The sequence below is a fragment of the Chrysochloris asiatica genome, unplaced genomic scaffold (assembly GCF_000296735.1).
Source record: "Chrysochloris asiatica unplaced genomic scaffold, ChrAsi1.0 scaffold00150, whole genome shotgun sequence".
Taxonomy (NCBI): Eukaryota; Metazoa; Chordata; class Mammalia; order Afrosoricida; family Chrysochloridae; genus Chrysochloris; species Chrysochloris asiatica.
Genome location: NW_006408668.1, coordinates 8,248,109 through 8,272,623, shown reverse-complemented (window position 1 = coordinate 8,272,623; position 24,515 = coordinate 8,248,109). Strand labels below are relative to the sequence as shown.

The 24,515-nt window shown below is 40.1% G+C and overlaps 1 protein-coding gene across 1 annotated transcript in view; it reads left to right on the top strand.

Annotated features, from left to right (window-relative positions):
- Positions 1-24,515, top strand: part of VWA3B (von Willebrand factor A domain containing 3B) — a gene marked incomplete at its 5' end in the record, with an annotated part of 314,866 nt that overhangs the window by 174,703 nt on the left and 115,648 nt on the right. The window contains 3 exons of the mRNA XM_006870778.1: positions 2,728-2,862; positions 5,610-5,700; positions 5,797-5,953. Coding sequence (XP_006870840.1) covers positions 2,728-2,862; positions 5,610-5,700; positions 5,797-5,953 — 383 coding nt within the window. The remainder of the gene's footprint in view (positions 1-2,727; positions 2,863-5,609; positions 5,701-5,796; positions 5,954-24,515) is intronic.

Sequence of the window (24,515 nt, the reverse complement as noted above, 5' to 3'; positions counted from 1 at the left end):
ACATTACTTGTGGTGGACAGTATTTCTAACATGGAACCTGGGACTATGATGAGATTTCACTTCCATGCTTATGTCATATTGACCTTAGAAAACACCAGCAACAACCAGTTGCCATCAAGCTGATTCTGACTCAAGGTGACCTCGTGACCTCTGCAGAGCAGAGCTTCTCCATAGAGTTTTCACGGCTGTGCGACCTTTTAGAAGTAGATCACCAGGACTTTCTTCTGAGACACCTTTGAGTGGGTTCAAATCACCACCCATTCAGTTAGTAGTCCAATGCTTAAATGTGTGGGCCATGGAGTCCTGGGGTGACCTTAAGAAAGGGTTATCCAAGTGTTCCTGGTATAATCATGATGGTGGTGGTGGAGGTGATGTGCCGTGGAGTCAGTTCCAACTCATAGCAACCCTGCATAGCGTTTCTAAGGCTGTTAATCTTTATTGGAGCAGAAAGCCTCATCTTTCTCCTGTGGAACAGCTAGTAGTTTCAAACTGCTGACTTTGAGATTAGCAGCCCGACTTGTAACCACTATGTTACTGGAGCTCCTTGGTATAATCATATAAGTCTTTAAAAGCAAAGCACTTTCTCTAGCTGGTGACAGAAAAGAAATTAAAAACACAGGCAATTCAAGGTGCCATTGCTGCCTCGGAGACCTGGTGTGGCGCTGCAGGATAATGTGCTGGACCATAAGGTCCATTTTGAACCTTAAGGTCGGTGGTTCAAACCCACCAGCCACTCCTTGGAAATCCTAATCAGGGTTGCTATGGGTTGGGACCGACTTGACAGCATTGAACAACAACAACATTGCTGAATGGGAGATGGATGGCGCCATTTAGGAGTGAAGGAAGGAACTAAGGGAGGGCCCTGGCTGACAGGCAGCTAGGAAACAGAAACCTCATCCTACAGCTGCAAGGAGCTGGATTCTGCCGATGAGTTCAATGGACTTGAAAGCCAAGTTCTCCCTGGAACTGCCTCAGGAGAGCCAAGTACAATCCACTCCTTAATTTTTGTCTTGAGAGACCCTGAATAGAGAACCGGGAGCCCACCTAAACTTGTGACAAGTAGAGCTTTGAGGTAATGCATTTATTGTTGTTGTGAAGTGCCATTGAGTTGGTTCTGACCCATAGCGACCCTGTAAAAGGGTTTCCAAGGAGCACCTGGTAAGCTTGAACTGCCGACCTTACAGTTTAAATGGCTTTGCAGTCTGGTGCATTAACCCACAGCGCCACATCAGGACTCTGAGTTAATACATAGATGGTGTTTTAAACTACTACATTTGTAATTATTTATCACAACAATAGAACGCTAATCCAACAACCTAAAGACTCTTGGTTTTAGGTGTTTGTGTCTCACCAGTGGACTTGGGAGAGTTTAGAAACCTGTAGGTCTTGCAGTCTCATTCTTACAAGTAATTTCAGGGGACTCTCTTCTCCTATCAAGAGCTTTAAATAGCACTCCCTGCTCTGTTCCTTGTCAAAGAGTGGAAATGTATAGATAATTTGACTTTTTCATCCTGCCATCCAAGTCAGATCTCATCTCCTTCCTTGTCTCTTTTGGGCAAACCTAAGATGATAAATTGATGTCAGGCATTTAAAAAGTTACCTGAGGACTCGGGAAGTGGAGCAGGAAGGAAGGGCCTTGGGAGGGTTCTGGATGAATGGTCATGGTTATGTCAGACCACACCATGCAGGGTGAAGTCCGTGGAACAAAGCCAAAGTCAGAGCCAGGAAGGAAAAGGTAGTCAAGTAGTAGATGGAGAAAAGCTGGATTGAACGTAGTGTGATAGTCATGCTAGGGAAGGTCAAAGGGTAAGTCACAGGAGGCCAGTTGTTTGGGATCGGGGCCTGGTCAGGCTGATGTAGTCAGAGACATCTTGGATGCTAGCTGTGCAAGACGGGAGTCCACTAAGGTGTCTTTGCAGTGCAGGGAGGTGGGAAGGAAGGATTGCTGATGACAAACAACTGTTACCTAGGTTTTTAATTTATTTTCATTTTATTTGATGAAGCTGGTTTATTGGGTTATTTTAATGACAGGAAACCAAATAACATGAAGTTGGCCTAACATGTTCTTCTGAATCTGCATACTGTCTTTGTTAGAGAAGAACACTTACATTTGCTGCTGCTCTTGCTGTTTAAACACATTGTAAGGATATTCAAGGCTTTTGTGCTTGATTTTAATCACCTTCTATGCAGCCTTGGAGCCTTGGTTGTAGTTGCTGCTAAGTGCCAGGGAGTCTGTTCCAACTCATAGTGACCCTGTATAGGGTTTCTGAGGATCTGCTGGTGGATTTGAACTGCTGACCTTGCGGTTCAAACCAACCTTGTGGTGCATTGTTTACACGCTGTGCTGTTAACTGCAGGGTCCTTAGTTCGAATCCACCAACTGCTCCACAGGAGAAAGAGAGACTTTCTGTTCCCATAAAGATTCATAGCCTCAGAAATGCTATTCAGGGGTTACTATGAGCCAGAACCTACTAAACGGCACATAACACCACCAACAAATATGCAGCCTTATCACATTTAAAAATTTGAAACCATGTCTCCAGACTTGCCTCCAAGATGGACAGAGTTTGAGCTCTGATAAAGGGAGGAAGTCATTACTGTAGACTTCAAATTATGGGAAAGAAAAGCTACATTCCTCTTTTAAGGATCCAAGGCAACTGTTATCTGTAATCAAGCGTCTTCTTCCATCTCAAATTCCTTTAACACTTCTCTTTGTGATACCAACAGAACCTACCAGAACCAGCCTGCTCAGAAGCCAAATGTCCACCTTGAAGAGCTCAGCCTGCAATGAAAAGAAGGATGGCCTCTCCAACTGCAGCAGCTGGACGGTCACTTCAAGTGACCAAGGGAAGCCAGAAGAAGGTCTGTATCTCAGGAAGCCAGGCAGATCTCGCTTTACCTGGTATATCTGTTCTGAAAGAGCTGGGGAAACAAATCATATTTTTAATGGACCCAGATGGCTTCTTATTTAAAGGACTCCCTTCACTTGTAACTCAGGTTTGCCTGCTTTAGGGAACGGGATTTCTTTGGTAGCGTAGTGGTTACGAATCGGGCTGCTAACTTCAAGGTCGGCGGTTCAAAACTACCAGCTGTTCTGTGGGAGAAAGATGAGGCGCTCTGCTGCCGTAAAGATTTACAGCCTCAGAAACCCTATCCAGGGCCGCTATGAGTCGGAACTGACTCCACGGCATACAACAACAGGAGCATTTGGACTGATTCTGCCTCAGCCTTTAATGCATGCATGGTTCACATACTTGAAGTGTTCATGATAATGTTGGCCCCACTCCATGGATTGAAATTGAAACTTTAATACTTCCTGGTTGATTTACTGTCTTTCCTCATTCATCTGATGAGCCCCTCTCTGGTTCAGCTTGTCAGTCTTTTGGGAGCTAAATGTGAGGAAAATAAGACTTCCACTCAATTTGCATTACTGTTGATCACATTATTATTCATATAATAATACATTTTTCAAAGTTTAATTCCTATAGTACTTTTTCTATATTTAAAACAGTTGATAAATAAAACTCAGTTTAAAAATACATATGCATACAACCCCCTGATCAGAAAGCACGTGAGTAACAAATTCATACATGTGGTTACCCAGTAACAGCGTAATCAAACCCTGCTTTCTTCAGTGCTGACCTATACGACTGTTTCAGTTAGCCTAGTTTCACATTTCCTGAGTACAATACCTGCCCAGCCTTGAAAGGATTTGCCATATAATGATCAGGATGTGATTTCTTAGGCACTGGACTGACTCACTCCCACACCTACCCTTCCAGGTGCTGCTGATACAACTAGGTAATAGTTCTTTCCATTTATAAATCCAAGTTTATGTAAGGATCTGTGCTTAAAACATTAATTTAAAAAACTTGAACCTACAATTAGACAGAGCCTAACAGTGCTTTTGTTTTTTCATATAGAGCTGAGGAACAAATTCTTGGAAAATAAAATTTTGGTCAAGACACTCCGGCATAATTTAGGGAAGTCCAATGATGCCAACATTTAAAATCAATATATGATTTATATAGATTATAACATTTCTACATATATGAAATAAAATAAGAATTATATATGTATATATTTCTCAGGAATCCTGGTGTGGCACTGTAGGATAAGCACTGGACTGCTGACCACAAGTTTGGCAGTTCAGACATTCCAGCTGCTCCTCAGAAACCCTATACACGGTTGCTATGAGTCAGACTGAAGCCATGACACTGAACAATGTATGTTGTTGTTATGTGCCATCAAGTAAGTTCCGACTCATTGAGACCCTGTATAGGGTTTCCAAGGAGCGGCTGGTGAGCTTGAACCAACAACCTTGTGGTCCATCACTTTATCCTACAGCATCATACCTGGACTTCTTAACAATGTATACCTTCACATATATTTTAGCTTTCTAAAAGGAAAGCTAATCCAAGGATAAAAACATAAGCTGTATATGAACTGGGTGGACTCTATATCCTTTAATTGTTATTGTTAAGTGCCATCAAGTCAGTTCTGACTCATAGTGACCCTGCATAGAGTTTCCAAGGAGTGGCTGGTATGTTTGAACTGCCGACCTTTTGGTTAGCAATCCAGTACTTAATCTATAGCACCACACCAGGACCCCATCAATACTCCATGAATATTTTTTGTTTGTTTGTTTGTTGTTTTTTAATTTTTTTACTGTGAATCAAATTAGCTTCCCATTCATCAATTCATACCCGTTTTGTTTCATGTTACTGATTGTAATCCCCAGAGTGCTACAGCACTTGCCTACTTCCTCCCTGTACTTACTATTTCCATTCCTCCTTCTTTCCTAGTCCCTATGAACTTTGTCCTTGGATAGATGCTGCCCTTTTTAAATCTTAAATGATTGATTATTCTAATGTATGTTAACTTCCCTAGTGTATTATTGCTGTCCTTATAAACCTGTCTGGCTGAAAATTGAGCCATGGGGGTGAGTTCATTTCCAGACCTGGAGAGGGACTGAGTCTCAGGGCCTCCACCAGTCTCTCTCTGACTAGTAAGGCTGGTCTGTTTGTTGTTTTTATAATATTGAGTTTTGTTCCACATTTTTCACCCTCTTTATCCAGGACCTTCTAATGTGAATGGTAGTGGTTGTTGTTGTTAAGTGCCATGGAGTCAGTTCCAACTCACAGCGATCCTGTATAGGGTTTCCAAGGAGTGGCTAGTGAGCTTGAACAGCCAACCGTGTGGGTTCAAACTGACTTCGTAGTTCAGTGCACTAACCCACAGCACCACACCAGGACTCCATGGTAGTGGTCGTTGGATAATTATTTCCTATTTTAAAAATGTGTTTCCTGGAGAATGAGAAGATGAATATAAGACTATTCTTCCATGAAGAGAGAACTCAGTGAATATGGGCGAAGTAGATAAGCAAATGACAAATGATGACATATATCTACACCAGGGCTTTTATTGTAAATTGCAAATAAATCTTGTTTTAGAGTTCAGTGTGATAGAACAAGTTGTGTTCTCTGAAATATGGTCCATTTATTGGTCTTCAATCATGTTGGGACTCAGAGACAACTAGAATCTTTTTGCATTTTGATATAAACACCACATAGGAGGAAATTATACAACTACCATTTCTCTTTCCACAGAAATGAACATTATCCTGCTGACAGAGGAGCTTACAGATGACAGATCGCTTGAAAGATCTGCTCAAGAAGGAAGCCAAATTTATGACCAAGAGTGAGCATTTTAATTTTATTAGGACAGTTTCATTATGTTTTTGTTTGTTACCTATCAAGTTATAATTTTTAAATCATGGCAGTCTTGTATTTTCAGTTCTTTAGATGTGTCTTCAGCAAACTGGCTCAAGACCCATGGCTTGATAGCCAAGAAACTTACCATCATGGATGCCTTGTCAGCAACAGCAGTCCCTCACAATGCCACCTACATTCCAGTTCTGGACAAGCATGTTGTTTCCAAGGTCTTTGATGAGGTAAAACGGATTGCTCATATGTCCCTGACTAAAGACTTTTTCATCTTCTACTCAAATAAAATGTAGTCCATTTCAATTTGTACAGTTGTAACTGGTGTGGCGCTGTGGTCTAATGCGTCAGACTGCAAAGTCAGTTTGAACTTCAAGGTCGGTGGTTCAAGCTCACCAGCTGCTCCTTGGAAACCCTATACAGGGTCGCTATGGGTCGGAATTGACTCGACAGCACTTAACAACAACAGGAATGTACTTTAGTCACAGAAGGGAAAAAAATACATATATTTTATATATAAAGTCAGTGAAAGAGAGACTCTTGAGCATTTTTTAAAGCTGAGATGAAACTGACCTTTGTTGGGTTGACAGTTCTTGGTTAGCTGCTGATACGTGGCAGTATGGAGCTATGAAGTTAATGTGAAAAATTTCTAGGTCTGAGTCAAGATGGTGCATCATCCAGAATCCAATGACCAGTGAATTTATGAGTGGCTATTTTCTTTATTTGCCATCTTCTCTTCTTAAATAGACTGGTATTTTTTTTTTTTTTTCTTTATTATGTCAGAGAGAAGAAAAAGAGGAAAAGACAGAGAGAGAGAGAGAGAACCCTTAGAGTCTTTGTCCTAGGAGGAGACAATCACTTCCAGTAGGATGATGTGGTAGCATTAAATGTGGAAGGAGGTGAAATAAGTACTGAAAAGTTTCCATTGCATTTAGCAGCAGGAAGGTCTATCTCCTTAGCAAGAAAATTCCAGTAGAGGATCCAGATTGTAGTGGGACGAAGAACACACACAAAAAATGAGACAATGAAGATTAGATGCTGATACTTCTTTCAAATATACCACTAACTAGTAATCCTGGCATGGCTCTGTAGGATAAGCATTGAGCTGCAAATGGCAAGGTCAGTCTTTCAAACCCATTAGGAGCTCCTTAAACACTTTGCATGGTTGCTATAAGTTGAACACGAGTCAATGACACTTAACTCCAAGAACAGTTTCAATCAGGCTTTAAAGTCACTAAATAGAAAATATATCATTAGAAGACCTTGCTTCATAAAGATATTTACAGAGAAAATGAGAGGATTTTTGGCATTTGCTTCAAAATAATCTGGGTAGTGGGAGTGGGGGAAAATGTGGATGAAACAAGATTAGTCAGGGGCAGATAATCGAACATGGGGAGGGGGCTCAATTTGCTCATATTCTGTACTGTTTTAAAATATATTTGAATTTTTCTATAATAAAATCATGTTGAAAAAAATCATAAGTAGGTAAACTTTAAAAAAAAAACAAAACCCAACTTTATCTAATTTGCCTTACAGTAGCCAAGATTTGATGTATTTGGAAGAAGTAAATTGGTAAACTTTTCCATTTTTCTGTTAGTCATATATTGAAATTTTTGATAAAATCCATGGAGTCCTGGTGTGATCCTGTAGGATAAGCACTGAACTGGTAACTGTAAGGTCAGTAGTTCAAACCCACCAGTAGCTACTTGGAAACCCTGCACAGGGTTGCTATGAGTCAGAACCAATACAATGGCACTTAACAGCAACTGCATGGAGTTCAACATGTATTCTGGTTTAATAGGACCAGTTATTACCAGGAAGGTTGGTTGTATATATATTATCATTTGACTAGTTTCGTGACTGGTTTACTGAAAAATGAGAGGCCTTGTTTTTGGCTGTAATACTTGTGATGCGATTTCATTGACACTTCAGTAAACTCTAAACTTATTAGTCAGATATCAGCTTAATCAGTTCAACTTTACCTCTTTCAGAAGCAGTGGCAAAAAAAAACTAACAATGCTGTATTTCTTCTTAGAAATTGAGTGATAGTTTCTCGTATTTGGTTAATTTACTGTTCTTAAGTTTTCTTTTCCTACACTACTGCCAGTTGGCTTGTATGTTGCCATGAAGCTGGAAGCTATGCCATTGATGTTACAAATACCAGCAGGGTCATCCGTGGTGGACAGGTTTCAGTGGAGCTTCCAGACGAAGAACAGATGAAGAAGAAGGAATAGGTGGTCCCCTTCTGAGTGATTAACCCCTGAAAACCTTGAGAATAGCATTAAATAGTGTCGCATATAGTGGCAGAAGATGAGCCTCTCAAGTTGGAAGGCACTCAAAATACTACTGGGGAAGAGCTGCCTCCTCAGAGTAAAGTTGACCTTTAATGACATGGATGGAGCTAAACTTTTAGGACCTTCATTTGCTGGTGGGGCCCAACTCAAAATGAGAAGAAATAGCTGTAAAAATATCCACTGATAATCAGAACATGGGATGTATAAAGTTTGAATCTAGGAAAATTGAAAAGTCATCAAAAATGAAATGGAACACAAAGATTGGTACCCTCAGCATTAATGAACTGAAATGGACAAGTCTTGGTCATTATGAAATGGATAGTCATATGGTTTACTATGCTGGAAATGACGAGTTCAATTGGCACATTCATTGTCAAAATGAAGTACAATGCAGTCTGTGATAGTATGATATCTATATCCCTACAAGGAAGACAATTAATAAATTATTATTCAAATTCATTGACCAACCACCAAAGTTATTAATGAACAAATAGAAGAATTCTACCAACTTCTTTAGGAGCACATTGACTCTAAGGATAAGCACTGGACTGAAAACTACAAGGTCTGAAGTTCAAGTCCACACACTGCCTTGCTAGAAAAAGATGAGGCTTTCTGCTCCTGCAACCATTTACAGCCTCAGAAACCTTATACATGGTCACTATGAGTCAGAAGTGACTTGACGGCACTTAACAACACCACCAACCTGCTTCTTCAGTCTGAAATTGATCAAAATGCAATCAAGATACATTGATAATTACTGGTGACTGGAATGTGAAAGTTGGAAACAAGCATGTAGTTTAAGTATTGGATTGTATACTGTCAAGTTGGCAGTTCAAACCCACCAGGCACTCCTTGATGGGTTGGAAAATATTGCCTTATTGCTAGAAATAATACTGGAGATTACATGATAGAATTTTACAAGACCAACAACTTCTTCATTGCAAATACCTTTTTCTAACAACAGAAATGGCAGATATACTGGAATCAATTGGCTACATATGTGGTAAGAGACAATAGAGAAGTTCAATATCACCAGCCAATTCCAGTTGTGGATTGTGGAGCAGACTATCAATTGATCATATGCAAGTTTGTGCTGAAGTGAAAGAAAATTAAAACAAGTTCACAAGAGCCAAAATACAACCTTGAGTATATCTCACCTGGATTTAGAGATCATCTTAAAGACAGATTTAACACATAGAACATTTATGAATGAAGACCAGATAAGTTATGATATCAAGAACATCATACATGAAGAACGGAAAGGCTCATTGAAATGATGGGCAAGAAATAAAAGACCAAAGGGGATGTCAGAAGAGAGGGACCATGAAAGTGGAGCAGGGTAGAGAATAGACATGGGATAGTTTGGGTGTTAGGGAGCGGGGCAATACACAAGAAGGGAGGGGAATGGAAGAACAAGGTGGATGGGAAAACAATTAAGCAGGTTTGCATGGACTAAGTGGAACAGAGGTAAATAATGAAGTATGCACAACCTTGGAACAACAGGGCTCTGGGATATAGGGATTGAGACATGATTGGAATGGGCAAAATGGGGGAAATAATGTTAAGATGCTTGGCTGTCTTTTGAATCTTGGTTACCTGGGCATACCATTATAAAATAGACACTGGAAGGGGAGAGAAAGGAATAGCCAGAAATATCACCATAGAAAGCTTGTAAGTCCGTTTTCTGCCTATAACTGATTGGAACACTTAAAATGGGGCTACAAGTGTCCAGTGAAGGAGGCTTCCTGCGGAGCCTGTGCATTACATAAGACCATAGTTGGAATCCTGAACCTCGCCCAGAATCTTCTGATGTGAGAAATTTCTACTTGAAAGGACAAACAGACCAGCCTGAAGCGACTAGAAGAACAGAAGATACTTCTTGAAAGAAAGACCTACAGGAAAAATACAAAACAATAACGGCAGTCCAACAGATTACTATAAGAACAAACAAGCTGATTGCCCAAGAGCCCTCAAGGCAAATGGTCAGGTCCCCTCAGGGCAAACCCCCTTCCAAGACTAATATTCAGTGGGAATACAAGAGCAGACATGCACTCTGATTGGTGACTATGTTTGTCACCGATAAGGGGAAGCGAGGGAAAAACAGCAATGAAGCTGCGAGTTAAGCCCTAAAACGTTCAATAGACTCCTGTGAACCTGGGTGGAGACCTGGTTGGCCAGCAGTGTGGCAAGTCCTGGGGACTCTTGAGGCCAATGTCAGTGACATAGCCATAGAGAACTAGGAGAGTGAAGCATCCAGCTGATAAAAAAAAAGAGGGCATATGCATAAGAACACCCACACTTGCAGATAATACCCACTTGAGTTGGCTTCAATGACTGGATGATCAGAGTTCAACTAGAAGAAGAAAGAAGAGGGGAAAATAAGAGTAATCTGATACAATTTGATGAACTTGAACTACAGCTATGGATGCAGTAGCTCAAAAGAGGGAGCAAATCTTTAAAGCAAGGATCACTCCCACCCCCTCCATACACAGAGTAGACAGGGATAGGCAACTTGGACATTGGCTACCCTAATTGAGGGGTGTGTGTGTGTGTGTGTGTGTGTGTGTGGCGTGGGTATGCAGGCAAGAAGTGAATGGCTTACAAGCTTTCAAGAGGGAGCCTAGATCCAGAGAGCACGGAGGAAGGTAGAGTCTCCACTGAATAGTATCCAGTCTGTCTGGGCGGGGCTAATGAAAGGAGATGGGGATAGGTCCCTTGTGGTACAATAGTGAATAATTGTTATCAGGACTGGCTATGAGGGTTGGAAATGTAGCAAAATGGAGTGATTGACTTTGCAGTCCAGGAGCGGAGGTCCCTGGAACTATCAAGAGAGAAGAGCGGAGTGCAAGACCCTACCCAAAGTGGAGAGATGGAGTGGCTGGTGACTCTAGACCCCGAGAGGGAGAGAGGCTGTGTGCTGACGGCTGGGGGGCAGGCTTGCAGGGTATACCTTTTGGTTGGTTGAGGATGCCTGGAGGGGATTGTAATCATGGTAATGGAACAATATACAATAGGATGAATGTAAAGCTAATGTTCTCCCATGTAAACTATCACATAATTCACAATAAAACTTAAAAAAAAAAAGAACATGCAGTCAATAAAACAAACGACGTATTGCATTAGGCAAATCTGCTACACAAGACCTTTTTAAAATGTTGAAGAGCAAAGATGTCAGCTTGAGAACTAAGGTGCACCTGACCCAAGCCATGGTATTTTCAGTAACCTCATATGCATGTGAAAGTTGGATGAGGAATAAGGAGGACCATAGAAGAATTGATGCTTTAGAGTTATGGTGTTGGAGGAAAATATTGAAAGTGCCATGGGCTGCCAAAAGAACCAACAAATCTGTGTTAGAAGAAGTGCAGCCAGAGTGCTCCTTGGAGGCCAGGATGGCCAAACTTGGTCTCTCATACTTCAGACATATTGTCGGGAGGGACCAGTCACTCGAGAAGGATATCATGTTTGGTAAGGTCAGAGAAAAAGAGGAAGATCCCAGTGAGATGTATTGGCCAAGTGGCAGTATCCATGGGCTCAAGCGTGACAACAATAGTGAGGTTGGCCCAGGACCAGTCAGTGTTTCATTCTGTTGTGCATAGGGTCGCTATGAGTCAGTACCAGCTCAATGGCACCTAACAACCACAATACACCTTTTGATTTCTTGACTGCTGCTTCCATGAGTGTTGATGGTGGAGCTAAGCAAAATGAAGTATTTGACAAACTCAATCTTTTCTCCATTTATCATGACGTTATTTATTTATTCAGTTGTGAGGATTTTTGTTTTTATAATGTTGAGGTGCAATGCATTCCAAAGTCTGTAGTCTTTGATCTTCATCAGTATTTAAGTCCTTTTCAGCTTCCAGCAAGCAAGGTTGCATCCTATGTCCTCTGGTGGGAACATAAATTGATGTAACTTGCTGAATTTTTTTTTTTAATTTAGCACAGTAAAATATATTTTATCATAGTTTGTTGTTGCTAAGTACCATGAAGTTGGTTCTGACTCATAGTGAACCTACACAGGGTTTCCGAGGCTGTAAATCTTTACAGGAGCAGACCGCCTCATCTTTCTCCCTTGGAACTGCTGGTAGTTTTGAGCTGCCAACCTTGCGGTTAGCAGCCCAATTCAGAGCCACTAAGCTATCATAGTTTAGGAGCATAGAAATGTGAATTCAGGGCACTGGATCTAGATGAAGGCTTTCTACCTCTGGTGGTTCTGGAGGAAGGTCCTTGTTCCTTGATTCCTTGGTAATCTTCATGGAACTTGGCATCTATAGTCTCGCATCTTTGTGTTCTCTCTTGCTTAATCTGATTCTTTTATACCTCAAAACACACCCTACACTAATATTGCCTCATTAACATGACAAAGAAACCCATTCCCAGATGAGATTATAATCACAGGTATAGGGGTTAGGACCACCCCTGAAGCCTGGTGACTTAGTCATTACCTGTTGGGTTGCTAATAGTAAGGTCAGCAATTCAAATCTACCAGCCACTGTGAGGAAGAAAGATGAGACTTTCTGCTCTGATAAAGATTTATAATCCCAGAAACCCTATACAGGGTCCCTATGAGTCGGAACCAACTCTGTGGCACAATACCACCACCACCAGGGATTAGGATATACAGCACATATTTTGGGGGTACACGGTTCAATCCATAACACCCTTTCTCTGCAAATGTTTCATGGTTCAGGGGATAAGCCCTTGTTTGGACCCAGGGACACTTCAGTTTGGTACAACTTCTTCTAGATGGCAATTGAACAATATGTTCAAGTTTCTTAAGAGCTCACATCCTATATTCCAATAAATTCATATGTTTCTCAGAATCTGTGTAAGGAAACATTCAGATATGTGTGGAAAGCAAGCATTGCTGCTGTAGTGGGAAGTATTTTATATAAAAATGCAGGAGAGACCCTTAGCTTAATTTTTGTTGTTTTAGGAATTGGTGTTCAAGTAGAAATCTGGAGGGGAAAAAAGGAGTGAAGCATGTGCAAATGCCTAAGGTCAGAGAAAGCTTGTCTTTCCAAGGAAAGTTCAGTGTGACTGGAAGGAGGCAATAAGGCTGGTAAAGAAGGACCTTGATTGAGTTAAGGATTTTGAACTTCACTCTAGAAGGTTTTTTGCTTGAACTTTGGCTTCCATGTGGAGAATAGTTGGAGAAGTATGAAGCTAGTAAGAGAAGGGTGAGTTCCAGGTAGTGGACAATTTGGCTTTGATCTAGATGGCAGTACTGGGGATGGATCCAAAACTATTTTTAAAGTCAGCACAACAGAATTAGATGGGACTGAAGAAAAATGTCAACAGCAATTCTTCAGTGTGTAGCCTCATCAGTGAAATGGTGAGACTACCAGGGAGGAAATAATGAAAGGAAGTATACTATAAGTCCTATTCTTCAAGAGAAAATTCCAATCTCCTGTTTCTATAAAGCAAAGCCAAGCGAAAGCGATAAACATTTTTAAATGCATTTCTTGAGCACTTGTTCTTCTTGTCTTTGTTTGCAATGCAGCTTTTCATCACACTTGTGGGTAGGTAGAACATTTTCCAGCATACTTGCCTCACCCACTTATGGATAATAAGAGAGAAGAATCATGAAGATGATAGAAATATACTGTGTTAAATTCCATTTTCACTTTCAAAACACATTTGTATCTAAATATCTTGTATTTTATCTGACTGAAAGAGACTTTTAGTTGTAAATGGAAAGGATGTTATTGATGTTGTTGAGTGCTGTTGAGTTGGTTTTGACTCATAGTGACTCTGTATAGGGTTTCTGAGGAGCAGCTGATAGGTTTAACTGTCCACCTTGTGGTTCGCAGTTCAGTGCTTATCCTATAGTGCCACACTGTTGTTGTTGTTACTAAGTGCCGTCAAGTAGGTTCCGACTCATAGCGACCCTGTTTAGGGTTTCTGATCAGTGGCTGGTGAGTTTGAACTGCCGACCTTATAGTTCAAACCAACCTTGCAGTCCAGTGCATTTACCCAGTGTTACACTAGGAGTCCATAATGGAAAAGATAGGAAAAAATAATGTAAAATGTATTTCACTTTGTTGGATATGTCGCTTTTTTAGACAAAAATTGGAATGGAACTGAAAAGCAAACATGCTTGAATCTTAACTCACTTCACTGAGATTTTTATTGATTCTCATTCCTATGATCTGTGTACAGCCACATCTGTCTGGGTAGAATTGTAAAGCAGTATTTGGCTTTGACTTTGTCCCCAGTTCTTAGTTTCACTCATGACTTATGTATGGGCTCTTTCTTCTTCTGGAACACAATGCTGTTTTGCTTTTCAGTGTTTCCTGGACCAGCATCAAATCTATCACCTTGGAGATGAAGGCCTGAGCAGAGAGGTTTCCCTAGCAACTCTTCATTACAAGATGCTAACTGCCATGTTTAGTGTCTAGTAGCCCACATAATTTTACCTTAGTTCTTTAAAGAAGGTTAACCCATCACCAAATCACATAAAATAAATCTGTTTTAGTTACTTGATATAATTCAAAGTTCTTGATTGTTAATTGTTTCAGATAAAATGAATTTAAAATAATATGGGCAGGTTAGTCTGTTGTTGTTACTGTTAAGTGCTGTTGAGTCGGTTCTGATACAGAGCAACCCTGTATAGGGTTTCTGAGGAGTGGCTGGTGAATTTGAACTGCTGACCTTGCAGTTCAAACTGACCTTGTGATCCAGTCTACGTCATTGAAAAGTCTACAACATCATCATCAAGATGTCTTTAAGAGCATCTCAGCAATGTTTCCTGATTTGTCCTATTCCATGTTCAGTGCTCAACTCTGTGATTAGACAGTCTAGGCTTGTACGCCACTGTTATTATTTACTACCTGAATGGCCACAGCAGGGTCCCTCACCTAGTACATCTTGAGGTTCTGAGTGAAGCAGTTGATATCATCCAAGTATCAATAATTTATAGCAACCTAATGAGGTGGCTATTAATCTCATCATCCAGCTGACAAGGAACCTGAGGCACAGAGAGGTTGTGAAGGCTGTTAAAGATATCATTTTATTGCTCTCAAATAATATAGTAGCTTTGACTATATAGCAAAATTATTTAGTGATGTTGTTGTCAAGTTGGTTCCGCCTAAGAGTGACTCCATATAGGGTTTCCAAGGCTGTAAATTTTTGCAGGAGCAGAAAATCTCATCTTTCTCCTACAGCTGCTGACTTTGTGGTTTGCAGTCCAGTGCTTATCCTGCAAAACCATTGTGCTCCCATTTATTGATAGATTTAGGTTAATAAAAATTAGAAATGGTAGTAATCCTATTACAAAAACTACATATATTTATTATATAGAAAAACTGAAAGCCCTGAGCAAGTATAGAAGAAAGAAGCAATAATACTGTTAAAATGATGAATCATATGATGGTTTCCTGGCCAGATGGTTTTCATTATATATTCATTCTTTGTGTAATTTTTACCTGCATCAAAGTCAAATTGAACTACTGTTTAGTCCTGCATTTTTACATAACAACCTATGTGAATATTGTTCCATGCTCACTATAATTTGACTATATGAATTAAATAGGAAAAAAAAATTCTACAAGTTTAAATGAAAAAGTTATAGGATGTAATCTACACTATTGTTAAGTGTCGTCAGGTCGGTTCCAACGTATAACGACCCTGTATAAGTTTTCTGATGCTGTAAATCTTTGTGATAGCAGAAATCCTCATCTTTCTCCCATGAAGCAGCCAGTGGGCTTGAACTACTGAACTTTTGGTTTGTAGTCCAGTTTCTATCTTACAGAGTTACTGCACTTGTAACCTACACTGTAATAAGTAACATATTTGCATAGCTTTATGAATACTCTTACTGATAAATGGCTTTGGCTGTTCATTTTGAGATCCAATTTTCATCTAGAGCTTACAAAGCTTACAAAGATTGGGAAAAAGTCCCTAGCTATGAAAGCCTCATAAATAGCAGAGTAACATTGTAAGATATAGGGCCAGAAGATAAACAACTCAAGTTGGAAAGTACTGAAAATATGACTGAGGAAGAACTGTCCCCTCAAAGTAGAGTTGATCTTAATGACATGAACAAAGTAAAGCTTTAGTGACCTTCATTTGCTGGTGTAGCATGACTCAAAATAAGAAGAAACAGCTGCAATCATCTATTAATTGTCAGAGCCTGGAATGTACAAAGTATGAATCTTGGAAAATTGAAAGTTGTCAAAAATAAAGTGGAATGCATAAAGGTCAGTATCCTAGTGAGCTGAAATGGACCATGTTGAATCAGAATATGGTCTATTATGATGGGAAGGACAAAATTGTGGAGGAATGGTGTCACAATAATTGTCAAAAAGAATGTTTCAAGATCTATTCAGAAGGACAACATTGACAGCAATAGGATAGTATTTGTATTTCTGCAAGGAAGTCCAGTTAATATGACTATTACTCAAATTTGCACATGAGCCTCTAATGCCAAAGATAAAGACATTAAATATTTTTAACAACTTTAGCAATTTGAAAACTATCAAGCGTGAAATCAAGGTGCAATTGATAATTGGAATGTGAATATTGGAAGGAAAGAAGGATCAGTAGTTAATAAATATGACCTTGGTAATAGAAATGACATAACATGATAGAATTTTCAAGACCAGACTTATTCACTGCAAATACATTCTTTCTTCAACATAAATGGCAGCTATATGTGTGGAGCTCTCCAGACAGAATACACAGAAATCAAATTGTCTACATCTGTGGAAGAGATGATGAAGAAGCTCAATGTCACCATTTAGAATAAGGCCAGGGCCAACCAACTATTGAATAGACTGTCAATTGCTCATATGCAAGTTCCAGTTGAAGCTGAAGAAAATGAAAACAAGTTCATAAGAACCAAAGTATGACCTGGAAAATATCCCACCTGAATTTAGGTATCATATTAAGAATAGGTTTCACTGATTAAACGCTAATGAGTAAAGATTGGATGAGTTGTCATTAAAAGCAAAAGGTCATTAAAAACACAGGAAAGAAAGAAAAGATCCAATTGGATGTCAGGACAGATTTTGAAACTTGCTCTTGAATAGACTAGTAAAGCAAATGGAAGAAATGATGAAGTATGAATAAAAGAACTAAACAGAAGATTTCAAAAGGTGCTCAAGAAGACAAAGTAGTATAATGGAATGTGTAAAGACCTAGAACTAGAAAACCAAAAGAGAAAAGCCACTTCTCAGAAACCCTACACAGGGTCAGAACCGACTCAACGGCACTTACTAACCATATAGGGTCTCTTTGAGTTGGAATTGACTTAACTAGAAAGGTTTTATAGATAAGCATTCTATTAAGCTCCTTCGCTTCTAAGGAGTATTCTGGTTGTACTTCTTCCTCAGGCATTATTTAAATTTACACAGAGTTTTAATCATATACTTTAGTTTCATTCATGTATACAATAAGTGCATACTTTGCACAAGTATTGAGTATTGTGCTAGAAACTAGTATTTTTTAAAGGAATAAAGAACTGCAGAGTTTGGTGGAGATGGTTGTGTTCCGTGGCGTCGGTTCCAACTCACAGCAACCTTGCATAGGGTTTCCAAGGCTGTGAATCTTAATGGGAGCAAAAAGCCTTTCTTCCATGGAATGGCTGGTAGTTTCCAACTGCTGACCTTGAGGTTAGCAGCCCGACTCGTAAACTCTCCACTACCAGAATTTGGTGGAGAGGAAAACAGTATTAGAAAAACTTGACATTCAGTGCATATATGCTATAGAGGACTGGATGAGAAAATATGCACAGAGTTCTAATGCCAGACAGACAGAGAGTAAAAAGAGAACACTATCGTAGTGGTTACAAATCGGGCTGCTAATCTCACGGTCAGCAGTTGGAAACTATCAGCTGTTCCGCGGGAGAAAGATGAGGCTTTCTCCTCTTGTAAAGATTTACAGCCTTGGAAACCCCATGCAGGGTCACTATGAGTCGAAAAAGACTCCACGGCACATAACACCAACATTATCATTATTATTGAACTGTTCTTAAATACTATAATTGCTTAAGGAGTGTCTTGGTTACCTAGAGCTGCTATAACAAAAATACCATAAATGGATGGCTTTAACAAACAGAAACTTGTTTTCTCACAGAGTAGGAAGCTGGAAATCCAAATCCAGGGATCCAACTGTAGAGGAAGACTTTCTCAACTCTTTTGACTCCAGAGATGGTCCTTGTCTCTGAGTTTCTGATATTGGGCAGTCTTCATGTGGCTTGGCATCTCTCTTCCCACATCTCTGTTTTTCTTGCCTGCTTGCCCTGTCTCTTTAGATCTAGAAAAAAAAAAAAAAGATTTAAGATATACCCTACACTAATCCTCTCTCATTAACATATCAAAGACCACTCATTCCCAAATGGGATGATAGCCAGATGCATGTTGTTGATGTTAAGTTTTTAAGCCCTAGAGTTGGTTCCTACTCATAGCAACCCTGTATAGTGCTTCCTAGGAGTAACTGGTAGTTTTGAACTGCAGCCTTTCTGGTTCGCAGACCAGTGCTTATCCTACAGCGCCCCACCAGGAGTCCAACCAGAGGCACAGAGTTAAGGATTTACAGTACAGATTTTGGGGGTATACAATTCACTCCATAACTAGGGGTATCTCTAGTGAGACAAATCCTAAAAGAATCAGTCTGAATTGGTTTTTCCATGAATTCCAGCAATTTCTTTTGCCTTCATGGTGACTCTCACCCTCTCTCTAACTTTTTAAGTCTCTCATAATTGCAGTCTTGTCACAAAAGATGTGATTATCATCAATTTGGAAAGGCTACTGTGTTAGTCTCAAGGTAATTGAAGTATGTCATAGATGGAATCTTCCTTTTGTCTTCAAATATTGTCCAGAATGATCCTTATTTATTGCTGTGCATGATTTGTATCACTTTCAAAGGTGTTATGATCAGATGGTGTTATGTTGTTGTTGTTAAGTGCCATCAAGTCAGATCTTACCCTTAGCAACTCTGTTTAGGGTTTGTGAGGAGCAGCTGGTGAACTTGAAACACCGACCTTGTGGTTCAAACTGCCTTGTGGTCCAGTACTTTATCCCCCAGCACCACACCAGGATTCCTCCCTCTCAAATAGAGCTGTCAATTTCGTCATTACCTTCATCCCTTCCCCTCCTGCCTTTTTACAGAAGCAGGGGCCATGATTCTGATTCCCCAAGTCTCTATGAGAATCCTCCTTATGATCTCATACCCACACTAAATTTGACATCATAAACAGAACATCCCATGTGGCCATCTTGTGACCACCATGTTATAAAAACTAAAACCAGAAACTCAGGATGTGGAGTATGAGTTTGTCTTTCCCCAAGTCTGCATGCAGAAAGGAATGAGAGTGAGTGTACAAGAGTCGATTTTCAACGGTTGCCACACTGAAATATTCAATGGCTGTGCAAGGCAAGGGTTCTAAAGCCACAAAAGAGGGAAGTAGCACTTTAGACAATGGGCTTTAAGTACAACTAAGACACAAGTCAGAGCTGGTTATGCTGAAATTTGTTAGTGGTTACCAGGAAAAGGAGTGATAGGGAGAGCTGTTGCTTAAAGGGCTCTAAGGTTGGCAGTTTAAGCTCATCAGCCAGTCCTCAGAAACCCTATACAGGGTCGCTATGGTTTGGAACCAACTCTCTGGCACTTAACAGAAACACCAAGCTTCTATTAAGGATGATGGGTGAATTTGCAAATGGATAGTGGTGATGGTTATATAACATGGTGCACATAATTAATGAATTGTACATAGGAAGAATGTTGAAATGGTAAATGTTTAATTTCTTATATTTTTACCACAATAAAAAACAATTAGTAGATTAAAAAAAAATTTGACCATAGTGAAACATTGTTATACTGCTAAATATTTCATAGTGTTGATTTATAATCGAGACATAAATTAACAAACTTTGAAAGCTGTTTATTGAATTCTAAAAAGATTTTCTTTAAGGGAGATAAAAATGAAAAATGGTCTTTCATTTTGCTAAGCCTATTTTATATTCCCTCTAATAGTTTATGTGGAGTCCTGGTGTGGCACTGTGGGTTAATGCGCCAGACTGCAAAACCGTTTTAACTGCAAGGTCAGTGGTTCAAGCTCACCAGCCGCTCTTCAGAAACTCTATACAGGGTTGCTATGGGTCAGAAACGACTCGATGGCACTTAATAACAACAACAACAATAGTTTATGTGACTTGTAGCTATATATTGTTGTTTCTTTCTTTTTCTATTTATAGCAGTAGCAGAGTACTCTTTAAAAAAAAAAAATTAGTTACATTTTTTGTCTTCATGTCCATCCAAGTTAATAGGTCTACCTTCCAGTTAATGATTTACCCTCTCTCTTCCTCCCCTGTCACTAGGAACAATCAAAGAATGTTCCTTTTAGTGTGAAATCCTTTGACATTTTATAATACTGGTCTTATATAATCATTGTCCTTTTGTGATTGACTTTTTTCATTAACATAATGTCTTCCAGGTTCATCTATGATATGAAATGTTTGCAAATTCAGTGTTATCCTTTAATGTTGCATAGTATTCTGTCCTGTGTATGTACCCTAATTTATTTATCCACTCATCCATTGATGGGCATTTGGGTTGTTTATATCTTTTTTCTGCTGTGAGTAGTGCTGCAGTGGACCTGGGTGTACATATATCTATATCATGGCTCTTATTTTCCTCAGATATATACCAAGTATTGGGATGGCTAGATGATACGGTATTTCTAGTTTCAGCTTTTTAAGGAAGCATCATACCATTTTCCACAGTGATTGCACCATTTTACAGTCCCACCAGCAGTGTATGAGGGGTCCAGTCTAGCCACGACCTCATCAGCATTTGTTGTTTCCTGGTTTTCTCAATTTTGCTATTAATGCTAGGATTCAATGATGTCCTGTTTAGATTTGCATCTCTCTAAATGGCCAATGAAAAAACATTGAAGTTGTCAAGGACTTCATTCTTTCTTGGATCAACTATCAACACAGAAGCAGCAGTCAAGAAATCAAATGACATATTGCATTAGGCAAATCTGCTGCACAAGACCTTTTTAAAGTGTTGAAGAACAAGGATGTCAGCTTGAGGACTAAGGTGTGCCTGACCCAAGCCATGATATTTTCAATAACCTCATATGCATGTGAAAGCTGGACAGTGAATAAAGAAGACTGTAGAAATATTGATGCTTTTAAGTTGTGGTGTTGGAAGAGAATATTGAAGGTGCCATGGGCTGCCAAAAGAACCAATAGATCCATTTTGGAAGAAGTGCAGCCAGAGTGCTCCTTGGAGGCCAGGATGGCTAGGCTTTGTCTCTCATACTTTGGACATGTTGTCAGGAGGGACCAATTGCTGCAGAAGGATATCATGTTTGGTAAGGTGGAGGGTCAGAGAAAAAGAGGGAGACCCCCAATAAGATGAATTGGCCAAGTGGCAGCATCAATGGACTCAAGCGTGGCAATGGTAGTGAGGTTGGCCCAGGATCAGGCAGTGTTTCATTCTGCTGTGCATAAGGTCACTCGCTATGAGTCAGTACTGACTCAAGGGCACCTAACAACAACAACAACAACAATGGCCAATGATCATGAGCGTTTCTTCATATGTTTGTTGGCGACCTAAACATTGTCTAGTGAAGTGCCTGTTCATGTCCCTTTGCCCAATTTTTTCTTCTTTTTTTTCAAGTTTTTATTGTGAATTGAGTACTAGTTTACATGGGAGAACATCGATTTTACACTCATCATATCATTGCAATGATTACAATTTCCTCTGTGCATCATCATTCAACAATATTTGCTTCTATTCCCTTTATTTTCAGTTTTTGTTTTTTTATTTCAGAGGTTGGGGTATACACAAAAACACTCAGGAGTATATGATCATTTAAACAACCTAAGGACACATTCTGTAAGTCTGCCTCCTGGCCACCAGCACCTGGCTGCCTGCACACAGCCTTTCTCTTTCCATAAAACTGGAGTCCTTAGCTGCTCCCTCTTTCCATGCCCTCATCTCAGTCTCCATCTCTGGTGTTGCTGCTTCTCTGGATAGGGTTCCACATTCCTCTCATTCTCTTCTCTCTTTATGATCCTAGGGTCTTCTGTTCCTGGACTGTAAAATAACTACTCCCCCGTTTTTGTTATAAAACTTCTAACAATTACTGGCTGCTGAATTATAAGAATCTTATCCCCATCTCTTTTCACCAGACCTGTCTGGACAAGATGAAAATGATTCAGTGGGGATTCTACCTTCTCCTGCCCACTCTGAAACTAAACTCCCTCTTGAAAACTTGTAAGACAGTCATTTCATGCCTTTTTAGCCCTCCTCCCCAATTTTAGGTAGCCAATGTCTAAGTTGCCCATCCCTATCAACCCTGTATACAGAGGGGATAGGATTGATTCTTGATGTGTAGACGCCTTTCCTCTCAGTTGGTATTTTGAGCTACAACATCCATGTGTATAATTACGTTCATCAAATTGTAACCATTTACCCTTGTTTCCTTTATCAAATTAAAAAAAAAAATTTTTTTATCTTTCTCTAGTCTGATCATCAAGCCATTGAAGCTAGGTTGAGTGAGTACTATCTACAAGTTTTAGTGTTCTTGTGTGTCTCCTCTCACTTCATATCAGTGGGATGCTTCACTCTCAGTTCTAGTCTTCTGCTGCTATGTCCTTGTTCATAGGCTCAGGAGTCCCCAGGTCTCACCACATTTGGACCAACCAACCCTTCCCCTTCTCTCTATTGTCTCTAGGTCAATGGGAGTCTGTGGAACGTGGTCAAACTCGGCCCATAACTTCATTGCTACTTTTCCCCCTCTTCCATTCACCAGAAGACCAATGTGGTCACCAATTAGCTTAGAGACCTGCTCATGTGTTCCCTTTGAGTTTTAGTCTTGGAGGGTATTTGTCCTGAAGGGACTTGATTGCTTGCTTTGATGGCTCCCCAGCAAACAACTTACTTGTTCTTGTATTAGCCAAGCAGACTGCCATTTTTGTTTGGGATTTTTCCTGCTGATCTTTCTTTCAAGAAGTGTCTTCTGTTCCTCTATCTGTTCCAGGCTGGTCTGCTTGTCCTTTCAAGTGGGAATGTCTAACCTCAGAAGGTTCTGGATGGGGTTCAGGATTCCACCTAAGGACCTATTCACTACAAAGGCTCTGCAGGAAGCCAATTTCACTGGCTCCTTGCCCATTTTTTAATTGAATTATTTGTCTTTTTGTTTTTGAAATGTTAAAGTTTCATATACATTTTAAAGATTAGTCCCTTGTTGGATACATTATTATCAAAAAGTCTGGGCCCAAACAGCTTCACTGGCAAATCTACCAAACATTCAAAGAGCTGACTCTAATTCCAATCAAACTGTGCCAGAGCATGGGAGAGGATGAAATACTCCCAAAGTCATTTTATGAAGTAAGCATAACCCTGACACCAAAAACCAGGCAAAGACATATAAAAAAGAAAATTATATGATGATATATGCACAACCTTAGAACAACAGGGCTCCAGGATACAGGGATTGAAGCATGGTTTGAACGAGTAAATGAGGGGTATAATGTTAAGATGCTTGGCTGTCTTTTGAATCTTAGTTTCCCTTACCTACCATTGTAAAATAGACACTTGAGGGGACGGGGGAAGGAATAGCCAGAATCATCACTACAGAAAGCTTGTAAGTTTGTCTTCAGCCTATAACTGATGGAATACCTTAAAGGGGGCTAGAAGTTGCCCAGTGAAAGATGCTTCCTGTGGAGCCTTTACATTGCACAAGACCATAGGTGGAATCCAGAACCCCACCCAGAACTGACTAAGGTAGGAAATTTCTACTGGAAAGAACGAGTAGACCAGCCTGGAGCGGCTAGAAGAACAGAAGATACTCCGTGAAAGAAAGACCGGCAGGAAAAATCTGAAACAATAACGGCAGTCTGATTGATTACTACAAGAACAAAGTAAGCTGTTGGTCACCGATAATGGGAAGAGGGGGGAAAAACAGCATTTAAGTTGTGAGCTAAGCCCAATGACATTCAATAGACCCTTGTGAACCTGGGTGGAGACCTGGATGGCCAACAGTATGGCAAGACCCGGGGACTCCTGGGCCCAGAGGCAGTGGCATGGCCACAGAGGACTAGAGTGGAGAGTAAAGTGTCCAGCTGATATGAAGTGAGGGGAGATGCACAAAGAACATCCATACTTGCAGATAGTACCCACTTGACCTGGCTTCAATGGCTGGATGATCAGAACTCAAGTAGAAGAAGAAAGGGACAGGGAAGAGTAACCTGCCACAATTTGATGAACTTTATCTATACTAAGGAGCTCTGGTAGCATAGTGGTTATGAATTGAAACTACCAGCTGTTCCATGGGAGAAGGATGAGGCTTTCTGCTCCCATAAAGATTTACAGCTTCGGAAACCCTGCACAGGGTCACTATGAGTCAGAACAAACCCTGCACAGGGTCCCTATGAGTCAGAACAAACCCTGTACAGGGTCGCTATGGTACATAATCACCACCACCACCTATACTTATGGATGTAGCAGCTCAAAAAAGGGAACAAATCTTTACAGCAAGGATCAC